The 12,248-nt window shown below is 44.4% G+C and overlaps 5 protein-coding genes and 2 non-coding genes across 9 annotated transcripts; 2 read left to right on the top strand and 5 right to left on the bottom strand.

Annotated features, from left to right (window-relative positions):
* Positions 1-60: 60 nt before the first annotated feature.
* LOC132261302 (uncharacterized) lies at positions 61-918 on the bottom strand. The gene has a single exon (XM_059760116.1). The coding sequence runs from the start codon at positions 771-773 to the stop codon at positions 303-305; it is 471 nt and encodes a 156-aa protein (XP_059616099.1). The 5' UTR covers positions 774-918; the 3' UTR covers positions 61-302.
* Positions 919-990: 72 nt separating this feature from the next.
* On the bottom strand, positions 991-1,774 carry LOC132257261 (uncharacterized). Its single transcript, XM_059754103.1, has 2 exons — positions 1,382-1,774; positions 991-1,304 (listed from the first exon to the last, which is right to left on the bottom strand). Exons 1-2 carry the CDS (start codon positions 1,602-1,604, stop codon positions 991-993), a joined length of 537 nt encoding a protein of 178 aa, XP_059610086.1. The 5' UTR covers positions 1,605-1,774.
* A 149-nt stretch (positions 1,775-1,923) lies between these two features.
* On the bottom strand, positions 1,924-5,778 carry LOC132264341 (uncharacterized). Its single transcript, XM_059764545.1, has 4 exons — positions 5,506-5,778; positions 4,266-5,449; positions 2,389-4,037; positions 1,924-2,325 (listed from the first exon to the last, which is right to left on the bottom strand). The coding sequence occupies exons 1-4, from the start codon at positions 5,621-5,623 to the stop codon at positions 2,253-2,255; spliced, it is 3,024 nt and encodes a 1,007-aa protein (XP_059620528.1). The 5' UTR covers positions 5,624-5,778; the 3' UTR covers positions 1,924-2,252.
* A 238-nt stretch (positions 5,779-6,016) lies between these two features.
* Positions 6,017-9,092, top strand: LOC132264511 (DCN1-like protein 4). 3 transcript variants are annotated; one of them, XM_059764788.1, is made up of 5 exons: positions 6,017-6,272; positions 6,497-6,659; positions 7,939-8,293; positions 8,692-8,899; positions 8,966-9,092. In XM_059764788.1, the coding sequence occupies exons 2-5, from the start codon at positions 6,562-6,564 to the stop codon at positions 9,031-9,033; spliced, it is 729 nt and encodes a 242-aa protein (XP_059620771.1). In that variant the 5' UTR covers positions 6,017-6,272; positions 6,497-6,561; the 3' UTR covers positions 9,034-9,092. The 3 variants fall into 3 exon arrangements, with proteins under 3 accessions (XP_059620771.1, XP_059620779.1, XP_059620763.1); XM_059764796.1 differs by lacking the exons at positions 6,017-6,272; positions 6,497-6,659 and adding an exon at positions 6,779-7,635; XM_059764780.1 differs by lacking the exons at positions 6,017-6,272; positions 6,497-6,659 and having other exon boundaries at positions 7,827-8,293.
* A 766-nt stretch (positions 9,093-9,858) lies between these two features.
* On the bottom strand, positions 9,859-11,837 carry LOC132264417 (protein FRG1 homolog). The gene is made up of 4 exons (XM_059764665.1): positions 11,707-11,837; positions 11,060-11,644; positions 10,078-10,229; positions 9,859-9,968 (listed from the first exon to the last, which is right to left on the bottom strand). Exons 1-3 carry the CDS (start codon positions 11,763-11,765, stop codon positions 10,082-10,084), a joined length of 792 nt encoding a protein of 263 aa, XP_059620648.1. The 5' UTR covers positions 11,766-11,837; the 3' UTR covers positions 9,859-9,968; positions 10,078-10,081.
* On the top strand, positions 10,366-10,487 carry LOC132260960 (U5 spliceosomal RNA). The gene has a single exon (XR_009468391.1). It is a non-coding gene; the product is annotated as a U5 spliceosomal RNA (small nuclear RNA).
* On the bottom strand, positions 10,792-10,913 carry LOC132260955 (U5 spliceosomal RNA). The gene has a single exon (XR_009468390.1). It is a non-coding gene; the product is annotated as a U5 spliceosomal RNA (small nuclear RNA).
* Positions 11,838-12,248: the final 411 nt, after the last annotated feature.

The following is a 12,248-nucleotide window of genomic DNA, read 5'->3' as shown; positions in this document are numbered from 1 at the left end:
ATATCCGCGAACATCTAAACACCTTCATAAAAACTATTTTACAGAAAAAATTAAGTCTTTATTCACAAAGTATGGCATTGAAGCATACAAATAAAATGATTTTACACAAATTCAATAGTTTTCATCTACAAAATTCTTAATTACCAAGAGAGCATTTGTATATTATTCAGTACTGAGTTCAGTCAGCCGGGAAGCATTTTTCCACATGTGAGGTTATGCTCTTTGTTTTTAAACAAAAAAAAACTATGCCAAATTAAAAGAATTCACCAAATCAAAATCCTGCACTTCACAGTGTTGTCGATTCATTTGTCCTTCAGTCTCTTCCGGAGAGGAGATCCTGTGGGTGAATCCGGAGAATTGTTGGGATATCCTTCGGGGCTGTGCTCCAGGAACTTCCGATGCACCATCTTGCGTATGAGAGAAGTGTGTTGATGCTTCCGAGGCGGTGTGTCCAAAAGCACGTCCTCAAAGATGGTCTCTAGACTCTCCTGTCGCTCCCTGGAATTTGGCCGCGGCGTTATGCACGCATCCACGTCCTCAATCGAGACGAAGCTGATATCACAGTCTGCCTGAAGAGACGTCTTGGCGTCTGGCGAATCAAAAGAAAGTTCCTGGAAGTGTGATGGGCTGTCCAGTGAAGTATTTGGCGTGCTCTCGATGGGTGATGGCGAACGCTCGCCGCCGGAAAGCTCTCTCATGGAGAATGGAGCCAATTCGTCCGCCAGAAAGCTGTCTAGGCTCCTGTTGGCCACGTTTGTGTCACACATGTCCATCTGGCAGTGTAAATTGCAGCGAAAATCACAGAAAACACCTTTAATATAGATAAATTTCCATCCGTTGATTTCAGCGAAATTGAGCAACCTGTTGATCTGTCATGATTTTGGGCAACTGCAATAACATAACCTCTAAACAATGAAAGCGCCAGAAACACACTTTTTTGTTTGAGAATTATATTTTGATCAATATAATGTAAATTCACCAATAATATTCTTATGCTTGATCTGATTCCTTGAACATATATTTGTAGAGGAGCTGCTGAAACTCCATTTTGAACTGCATTTTGTCCTGAAGGGCCAAATTCCGAATTGAAGGCAGAAAGCTCTCAAAGAATAATGCATCTTCGTCCTTTTTCTCCTTTTGCATGTTCACCAGCTCAAGCAGAACATTGCGTTTTGCCTTTTCGGGCAACGTAGAATTATTTGCTGATTCAATGGAGAAGTCAAAATACTCGGTAGATTGAGCGCTTCCTTGCGCATCCAAGTCATTTCTGATTGCAATTATTGATGGTGAAGCTTGCGAGACAACTGGAATTTTCAGAATTTTCATATTATTAAAGGGGAATTTCAAAAAAGCCAAACGCTTTTGGCGCTTTTGCACTTACCCGGTTTCTTTTCGTCGGCTGCATTTGACATGCTTTCTGAGCTCGATTCACTCTCCAGCGCCGCCTTCCGGCCAAAGTGGTGAAAGTTATGAATGCTCTTGAGATGCCTTCGCAATCCCGTGGTGGACGAACCCTTGCACTTGAGCTCTTTCTTGCAAAATTTACACGTGGCAGACTCGCGGGAGTCCCTTGAGAAGTGCTTCCACACAAATGAGGTCTCCATGAGTGGCTAGAGCGCTCGAGAGGTGCGAAACACGCGAAACACACACGAAAGAGCCCCCGTAAACAAGTCTGACATGTATGTCAATTTCGCGAGAATTCGGTTCCCGACTTGATTCCCGATCCCGTCCCGACGGTCTCAGGAAAATACCGGGAAATTTAAAGTTATCGGGAAATCTCGATCGGAAGATCTCATGCGGTTTCAGCCACGAATATTTAGAGCTTTCTTCAAGCAGATGCTTTTTGATAATATTATTCCTCTTAATTTTCCGCTTCATTGTAAATTTATGAAATATAGAAGTCTCATATTTTCCATTTACGCAGCACCAGCGTAATTAATTTTTATTTCAAAGAATTAACTTCGATGTCATAGAAAATTTCATAAAAATTATTCGATCAATCACTTAAATATGAGCTTAAGTATAGTCTTTGTCTAATGAATCAATCACAATTCAGGTACATTCACTTAATTCTAGTATCCTGATTCAGTAAAAATTACCTGAAAATGATTTACAAATGGTGAAAAAAAAAATATTTTGGTCACGCTTGTCTCTTAACTTTGTCGATCATAAGTATACGGTGTAATATGTGCTAAACTGTGGTAAAGCCAGTAAAGCCTTAAAAGATGATGGCAATCAAAAGCAGCTTCTTGTCAGAATTCTTCGGACATTTTCGAGTTGTAGAATAATTTCACTTTCAGCAGCCCCGGATTCACTTCTGTGCACCTGCAATTTCAATTAATCCCAATTATTAAATAAAGAGATAACAGGGATTTTCGTCACACTCACTTAAGATATCGCTGCACGAGATGAAGCTTGGCTTTGTTCTTGATCGTGGGCACGCCTCTGGCACTGTGCAATCCGCGGCCCGTGATGACAAAGACAAATTTGTATGGTTTCTTCCTTGTCCGCAAGTAGTTGATATGACGATCCAAAAACAAGTCCAGGCACACAATCGCCTCTGTGACGTGAAGATAGTGCAGATCCAGCATGTCTGAGTTCTTCTGCTGCAAATCGTGGGCCTCCACAATACAATTCGCCGCCCTGTGATTGTACTCGTCGATCTTTCGCTTGTGCAGATTCGCCACCTGATTGTAGTATCCCACCACGCCTGCCAGATTCTTCCGCATGGCATCCTGCGCCTTCTGATAGCACTCCTGCTTGAGCTGCGTGTGATAACTCGCCTTGTTGCGATTCTCCTCAAAGTCCAACAGCACCTCGTTGCGCTTCCGTACTGCGCTATCCTTCTCGTCTCCCTTGCTCGTCGGCTGTTGCTTCTCCTTCTGCTCCATCTTGTCATTCTCCTGCTTCATCTCCTCAATGATCTTCAGTCCATTGTTCTTCACGTCTCTCCTCTCCATTCCCAGTGAATGCATGAGAAGCTCCACAGTGGGCACGAATTTATGGCCATTGGACGCCAGAATCTCGTCCAGGAAGGTCTTATCCGCGTCCGGGAAGGTCTCATACAACTTCTGCCGCGTGAGTTGCGATGCGAGATCCTGTGGCGTGGAACTGCGCCACTGCTCCTTCTTGTACGCCTCCCAGGCCAACTCCATGTCCGCCATATCACCCACATCCACCCCGTCCTGCAGGAAAGAGTCCGGACTCTGGGCATAATCCTTCATCACCAGCCATTTGGAGTACTTCTCATCCTCCGCGAGCTCCCTAGCACGCTGCTCCTCCAGCTGATTAAACATCGACTCCACCCAGAGCGCATGCAGTTGCCTCAGCAGTGACATTGGCATGAACACCGTGCTCTTCAAGTCCTTCGGCTTCTCACATATGCCGCCATCGAAGAAGAGGTTCTCCATGTGCTTGATCAACGTCTCGCCCAGATCCACCTCAATCACCACCTCATCTTCCGGATCAGAAGTCTCCGACGACGGCGACTCCTCGCGATTCCGCGTCACTGCACAGGCTCCCATCTCGAAACTGTCCGGAGACTCCGTTACCATGTCCGATGACGTTGAAGGAGTGGGAAAAATCCCCCTCCTGATGTCCCTGATCTTCTTCACGTGATCCGAGTAGTGCTCATTATTGATACTGATCGCTTCCTCGATTCTCCTCTTCGCCACCGCCGCCAACTCATCGTTCTCCGCATTCTTGCGACCACTTCGCTGACGCTGCGATGTGGGAATGTTAATCTTTTTCGTCTGTACAGGCGACGATTCAGTTTCTGTACTCTCCCAGGGAGTCTCTGCGTACTCCAGACCATCACAAGAGCACGATAAATCATTAGCTGCAGTCGTCTCGCTCAGTTCAGGCACTGCAATCTCATCTTGCAATATTATATCCACCGTCCACTCAATGTCACCGTTGCAATTGACAAACAGATCCCAGAGATACTGAACAGGGATGGATGGATAAATTTGGCGCACTTGAACGAACGACTCATTTTCATTCCTGCATCCCTTGCGATGCTTCTCAAGTTTCACGGCCTGCAAGATAAAGCATTTGATCAGCATTTTCTAAAATCATGCTTTAATCAACTCAATGTGAAGGCGTCTCTGAGAACAAAAAAATGTTGATAACCGAAAACGAAGGCGTATTTTATCTGAACTGGATTAGAAACACAGTATAACGAAGTTATAAAGATAAAATAACTCAAAATAAAATGATATCTCTAATCGCCTCTTCGAAGAATCGAGAGTGTGTGTAAAACTCACTTTAATGACTGTGTTGTTCTCCTTCTTCGGCATGATTGTCTCTTTTAGCAAATCGAGCAAGGAGTTTTCAGGTAAACTGTTCTTCCTCTGCGTTCTCTGCTCTTTCACCTCGACGGACGGACTCGAACTGATCCCGTCCGACTCCGGAGCGGTGTTTGTACTCCAAAACGTGTTCGCTTCGGTTTCATGCGTTGGCCAATCGACGGCCATGTGCTCGGGAGTGACGAGAGGACTGTCGTCACTCGATACAGACGCCTCTGATTTGTCCCTCAGATCATTGTGGATCTCCGCCGGCGGTGAGGGCTGCGGCGGGGTGATTTCGATGGGCGGATGGTACCTGAGATGGGGCATGGGCACTGGATAGGTCATCTGAAAGATGCTCAAGAGCTCCTGCTCGCCGGATAGTGTCTCGTACTTGAGCAGCATGCGCTCGATGGAGTCCCGAGGCACGGAATGCACATTCATCTGGCTGAGGCGGGACACATTCCACGCCCAGGGTGTCGTGGGCTCCAGCACGCGCACCACGTAGCCAAACTGGACGGCATATTTGCAGTAAATGTGCAACTCCCACAGCTTCATGCTCGTGTTGTCCACAATGATCGGACTCCAGCCATCGTAGGCCTTCTTGAACACGCAGTTTTGGTTGAACAGATGCGCCTCGGACAGCTTGTCAATATCATACTTGTAGACACCGTTGACGTCGTAGAAGAAGTTGTCTGAGCTGAAAATGTGGCGTCTGTAGTCACCACCAGCCGTCTGATCGACGATCTTCCTCGCCAGGTAGGTCTTCCCGCTGCCCGGAAGACCCCTCATCAGCACCATGACTCTAATTCCTGAGTTTATCTCCTTGCACACCTCCTCCATCAGTGGGTGAGTGATTTTCGCGACTTCCGGCTGCTTCTTCGGCGTGATGTCTTGGAACACATTGTTCCCGCCCTTGAGAAAGTCCGCGAAGTTCGGCGCCTTCTGCTGTGGCTGCTTCCGTATGGCACCCGTGGCTCTCGCTGGCATTTCATTTGCCGCTGATGGCCCAGAAAAGTTCTCCGACTCAATGAGAACATCCAAATCCCGATCATTCTCCTGACACTCAGACACCTTGTATTGGATTTTCACCTCTTCGCCAGCGACCTTGCCCTCGTTTCGCTGCTCAATGTACTTGATCAGCTGATCCACCGTGCTCGTGACTGCAAAGGAAAATCCGTCAATATACCTTGCCACATCACTCTCACGCCACATTTACCATCCCAGGACATCCTGTTGCCTATCTCGTTAATCACGTTGCGTGGCACGCACTCTCCAAACATCTCGTGAAGCTCAGCAAACACATTGCTGTTTCCCCTGTTATTCTTCTGCTCCATTTTCACTTTAATTGGCCGCACTGAAAGATTCTCTAACTTATGACTTGACTATTTATCTCCTACTCAGCGGTTATCGCTGCTAAATCGCGGAAAAACTGGCACAAAACATTTTCTGCGTGCAGAAAACAATGGCATCAAACTGAAGTTTTTCCCTCTCTTTCAACATACGACAGTTGGTGCACTGCAAATTTCGGAGGGTTCCGGAATTCCTCCTTTAAAAATCCGGGCATATGGTGGGCGAATATGGATTTCTTCAAGTTCTTTCAGCTCTTCGGTGGATAGCATTACCAAGAAGAATGTGAAAAGCATGGAAAAGTTTTGATTCTCGTTCAGTTTTCAACAGTGTACACTGCTCGAAAACCTCTCACGAGCTCAGTTTTGCTCAATTGAGGGATGTTGTCAGATATCACGCCAATTTCCATATTTTCAAGCTGTCACAATAATTTGTAGTGCAAATTGCATTTTCCAGCTAAATTTCTCCACCCGGAAATCCCTGGTATTCCCCAATTTGATCCCCACGGCGTGGTGTAAAGGGTGAGACTGCCGTTCAAGCGTCTCAATTGGCTGTGAAGCGGAAAACCCGTGGCGAGAGAAACAATTGACATCACACTCCTTGGCAGCGGATTTATTATTTATGCAAATTTATTTGGTATGTATATCCCCTGAATACCAATCCTTTCGCCCTTTTTTGCTTGTCTTGTCATCGTTTTCCACGTCTAGATGTGAAATGTGCGGAAAATGGTGACTTTTTTCTAGCATTTTCTCATTGATCGAGTGTGCCATAACCTAACAATCGATTAATTTGCATATTTTTCCCAATTTCTCATCAACTGGAGCGCGGAAATTCCTTACTTTCGACCTTTTCCTTTGCAGTGAATCCGGTCACAGACTCACACGGTCACTGCAGAGAGAGAGAGAGAGACTTCCTGAGGTTGGCCATGCCCCGTGCGAAACGACGTGCTGACGTCCTGCCAATGCCTCCCGCCGACGAAGGACACCGGCAAGCATCCAAGAGACAGCGTCACAGTTACACCAGGTAACGGCACCGCCTATGCAGTTTGCGCTATCAGTTCCCGAAGCAGCTCAAAAGCCGGCTCACGAGAGGTTTTTGCTTTTGTGCAAGTTGACAGCTCTCTTCGGGTTGATCTTTGTCCCTGTGCCGGACGTGTGTTGACGAGAAAGCTTGTCTCCTGAGAGACTCTCAGGGCGAAACAATCACCTTTATTTTTAACCCAATCATGTATGAATCTTTCGGAATGATTACTAAGTCGCACATCCCGTGAAAAAGTGCGCCAACCGGAAATCTTTGGTGTGTCCCAAGAGAAAATGCTGAATGTTACATTTGTAAAAAAACACGGGTTCTTAAGGATTTTAAGTTCTGGATAAACCATGGATAAGTTGTGTTGTTCTCGAGAATTTCAGAAGCGCAGATTTGACATTTAGCTTCAAGCGCGTGTGTTTGTAGAAAACTTGCCTCTGCTTACGTAAAATCCAGTCAATTAACTTTTGCGCTAAGATTTGATTTGAGCAATGATTGCTCGCAATCGCGGAGAAAGTTCAGCAGATCTCTCCTGTCCCCTGCAGAATCTCAGTTGCCCTTGACTCGCATCGCGGAATCGCGGCGTACCTCAGGCGCCGAGGAATGCAAAGCATGCGACAGTGCTGAATGGGATGAACGGCTGTACTCGTGGGCACGTCGAAAAAGTCTTGTTTTCGGGTCTATTATTAAAATGTGGTGTGTTGGTGGCGGGCGTGAGGAGGGCAAAATTAGTTCATTGCCAGCTGAGGAGTACAAAAATTGGTGAATTGCAAAATTTTCAGTGCACATCAACACACAAATCATTTCACTATCAACTGCTCTCAATCCACAAAATCGCGAGTGTCGTCGCGTTGAGTGATCGCGTGAAAGAGGGAAACTGGAGTGCTTCTTCGGTGTGTGACTCTTGCGAATTGTGTGGGGTGTAAAAAATTGGGAAGCTCAAGAGATTCTTGTGTTGCATGGATGAAGAAAAGTGAGTGATGAGTGAGAGATTTTCCGCTGCAATCCAATTTGTTTTCACCTCTTTTCCCACGCAAAATTCCCTTTTTCCTCCTTCATATGTATTTCGTCTGTATACTGGGGCTGGGGCCGGGGAGGGAAGGGGGGGGGGGGGGAGGGGGGGCAGTGTCGTCTCCTCGTGAGATGGAAAAATTGAGCGAGAATTGATGTGTGCCCCTCCAATAGGTCAGTGTTTGTGCGAGTGCTATCAGTTTGGCTTATCGTTTTTGTATTTTTCTCTTTCTCTCTCTTTCCGCGCGCGCCGCGACATGAGCAGCAGTTCCCGGCGAAACAGCAAGGCCGACGATGGCTTCAGCTCCAAGAGGTGCATTCTGTGGTTCAAGCGGTACACCACCATGGACGATCCCGACACCCTCGGGCCCGACGGCATGGAGCGCTTCTGCGAGGAGATTGGCGTGGAGCCGGAGAATGTGGTGATGCTGGTGCTGGCGTACAAGATGGGCGCCAGGCAGATGGGCTTCTTCACACAGAGCGAGTGGCTGAAGGGACTGACGGACCTCCAATGCGACACAATTGTCAAAGTGCAGGCCAAGCTTGACTATCTCAGGAGTTTGCTCAATGACTCCAACACCTTCAAGAGCATCTACAGATATGCGTATGATTTCGCCAGGGTGAGTCTCAAACACTATCTTCTTTGCTTCTTTGCTCCTCGCACGCGAATAGCGATTGTGAGGTCGTGGTAAAGTTGTCGTATTTTGATGTGACGAAAGACAAACATTTTATTATGTGCTTCTGCTGCTCAATTTCGTCAGCACTTTTGGTTGAAAAAGCAGGAAATGGCAGAGAAAGACTAATTCGTCTTTTCTATATCGCTGGTGTAAAAAAATATCGTTGATTACGCTCAATGATTCCCCTCTTTGAATGGTGATTTATCATTATTTTTCAACTATTATCACTCAATTTAGCTTGAAATTGATGCACGGCGATGGCCTTAATTCTTTGTAAAAGCTTTTGAACTAATTTCTGAGTGTCAATATTGATTTGTGTGCCTGTCTTCTTTGACTTTCAGGATAAAGATCAGCGCAGTATGGATATTGAGACGGCCAAGGCAATGCTTCAGCTACTCTTGGGCAAGCACTGGATTCTCTATTCGCATTTTGCCCAATTTGTGGAGCAATCAAAGTACAAAGTAATCAACAAAGACCAATGGTCTAACATACTAGAATTCTCCCGCACGATCAACACCGACTTATCCAACTACGATGTGGATGGCGCATGTGAGTTTTCCTGCTTTTCACTGCCAAATAATGCGATTGTAATGTGTTCGTCTTGTTGTATTTCAGGGCCAGTGATGCTAGATGAATTCGTAGAGTGGCTAAGACATCAACGAAACGGTGGATCTACTAGCTGAAATCCGTCGTCCCCACAATATGCCTATAAAATATGAATATTTCAACTAAAAAAAAACAACAGAAGAATCAACTTAAATAGACTCGAACAAGTTACTCAGTAAAGAGAGAGAGTGAAAGATAGGAAGGAGATTTTCAAAGACAAAACACTTCGGTGAATGTTGTAGAAGAAGTGATGCATTATATTCAAGTCCACTATCACTTTCTAGTAGGGAAGAGTGAGAGAAAAAAAACATGAAATAAGCCTTTTAAGTTATGAGTACAGGCGATAAGGAAGAAATGATAAAATTAATAATAATGTAATGAAGGAGCCTTTCTGAGAGCAAACTTGTTCAGTGAATAAAGGATAAATGATAACGATTACAATTATTACTTAAATGATTTTGAATAGATTACACAAAACGTCATAAGTCTGTATAACAATATTAATATATTTAAAAAGGAAAAAAAAAGAATGTAAGGAAGGGAAGATTTACCCACTGCAAAATCCAATTTTATCTTGGATTGAGAGGACTTATTTAAGAGAAAGCACAAGAAAGGGATAAAGAGGACAGACAACCAATTGCTTTACACACAACTTTTTGTCAGTAAAATGTAATTTTAATAATGTATTTAAGTCATATTATTAGTGGAGTTTAGAATACACACGACTGCGTTTTGATTTCGCCTGTCAATATCTGGTCGGGATCAGATGAAGAGTGCCGCTTGAAGAACACCAAGAAAACCTCACAAACTTGAATGTTTTTACTTTCTGTCATTATGTAAATACAAAACAATTTTTCTTTTTCCGGATGTGTCGTCACAGTGAAATAGAGCGATATTTTTTAATATAGTACATTTTTGTAACGGACTGCCTACAATTTGTTGGAGAAGAGAGGTTGGGGATCGATGGAATAGCAAAAAGAGGGCTACAACTGTAGATGAAGTGAATATTTAGCTGCAAAGAAGATACACACATTCGAAATTTCATTAACTCAATGCTATATACCTGTTTCGCAATAAAACTTACAGATTCACAAGTAAAACGATGCGTTGTTTTCACTCACCTCTTCACTTGCAGTAGCGATCGGCCTTCATTTTCGATCGCCTGTCCAGGAGAGCCTCGTGCAGATATCCCTCCGTCTTGGCGCGTTCCAGCTCCGTGCGGTCTTCCTGATTCACCTTCAGCTTCTTGTCCTGGAATTTCTGGAACTTCCTCCTGAAATTGCCGTGAAAACACATTCCTAAATTTGTTCCAAATACGAAATGATTCAAAAGTATTTTTCACTAATGTATACTTCGGGAACTCAACACTTGCTGTGATGATAGAAGGGAAAAGAGCGGCGATCATTGGTTCACTCTGGCTTCTCTTCAGTGTCAAATAAATCTTTCGCCTTTTACTAAAGATTTCTGTGGAGAGGAGCACTCAAATGAGTCTAAATTGAATTTTTTGTCAGTGCCCGACGAAAGTTGGGCCAATTATTAGACATTACAGAATGAAAAATACGACTTGAAACTGAGGTTTTATCCGAGAACTTTCAGTCAATTTCCAATAAATATATATCCGTATTACTGAGATTAATTTGAATGCTTATCGTCTGGATGTCATTAAAATGAGTAGAGTTGCAATAAAAAAAATGATTCAAGAATCGCCGTGAATAATTGTAATTGTCTGTCACCCAAAATTATATCATTTCGAGTAGTTTTATCAAACTGTGTGGGGAAAAAATGCATTTTACACATACTCTTCAATGTTATTTTAGATATTGAGGTTTTAATTTGGCCCAACTTTCGTCGGGCACTGACAAAAAATTCAATTTAGACTCATTTGAGTGCTCCTCTCCACAGAAATCTTTAGTAAAAGGCGAAAGATTTATTTGACACTGAAGAGAAGCCAGAGTAAATCATCGATCGCCACTCTTTTCCCTTCTATCATCACAGCAAGTGTTGAGTTCACGAAGTATAACTTAACGACAAAGTGCAAATCAATTTCTAGATTTTCTGCACGTAATCAATAAAATTCGTAAAATGGATAAAATGCACACTCACACGTAGTTGATTTCCACTTGAGACAAGTCTCCCATCTCCTCCGTGGGCTTCACTTCCACATCTTCATCCTCCTTCGTGGCGCAACTCCTGACCACGGCGATCTCGGCGTCGCCTACTTTCCGCTTCAGCGCCACTACGGCATCGTCCTCGGGGTCGATGGCCATGAAGCAACTGTTGGCGCCAAGGAGGGCCATTTTTCTGTCTTGAAACACCGGCTCCCATTGCTCCATGGCGCCCACGGCGTCCGAGCGCCCTGTCACCACGCCATCCTTCTCCACCTTCAGATACTTCCCGTATCCAGACTTGAACGAGACCTTCGTGTCGCTGATTGCGAAGGCTGTCAGGATCTCTTCAGGTGCCGGCGGGTCGCCGTCATTGTGGGGCGCTCCCAAAGTTAACAGACCATTGTCCAGGGCTTTCACGTACGTCTTTTCCCCGAATTGAATGGCCACTGAGCCAGTGATTTCCTCCACCTTCCGACACTGCCACCAACCACCATGCTTCAACGCATCCTCGTCAATCTTGGGCTTCCGGCGCTTCTGATGTTTCTCCTTCTTATCCTTCTTGTGCTTCCGCTTCTGAGTCCTGAGGGAAATGTAAAAGAAATAGGGTTGCACTGATTGTTTGACCCAAAGTTGCGTGCTTACTTTGAACTTTCGCCCTTTAGAACCAATTTTCCTCTGCGAACACCCTCGTATTCAGACATTTTCTGGGGAAATTCTTGAGAAAATCACGAAAAACCACTCATTCGCGAAAGCAAAACAAAAACATTGGATGACAGCCAAAATTCTCGCCAGAGGACGCTGCACTGCAAATGCTGTAAAATGCTGTGAGTTTTAAAAAAAAAAACAAACCATCAAAGAACTGAGTTGTTTAAGAGTTCATAAAAAATTAATGAAAATACGCCAAATACGCAGCAAGAAGTTACAATCCAGTTCATTAGCATCCAATAATTGCTTTTTCAGATAATCGAGAATTGACGAGATGTATAAATTGGCCAAATTGTTGGAGCACACTCCAGAAAATAAGGGAAAGCCAAAGGAGCGAACTTTTCACAGGTCAGTGATAAAAGCGATACACGAATACATTAATACATAAATTATACGAATTATACTCAAATTCTAACTCAATCACGTCTCAGAAGAATATATGTAATTTCCAAAAAACAATTCTTGACAATTGCTTCACT

The sequence above is a fragment of the Phlebotomus argentipes genome, unplaced genomic scaffold (genome assembly GCF_947086385.1).
Source record: "Phlebotomus argentipes unplaced genomic scaffold, Phlebotomus argentipes genome assembly contig_6, whole genome shotgun sequence".
Classification (NCBI taxonomy): domain Eukaryota; kingdom Metazoa; phylum Arthropoda; class Insecta; order Diptera; family Psychodidae; genus Phlebotomus; species Phlebotomus argentipes.
This window is presented reverse-complemented; position numbering and strand designations above follow the sequence as displayed.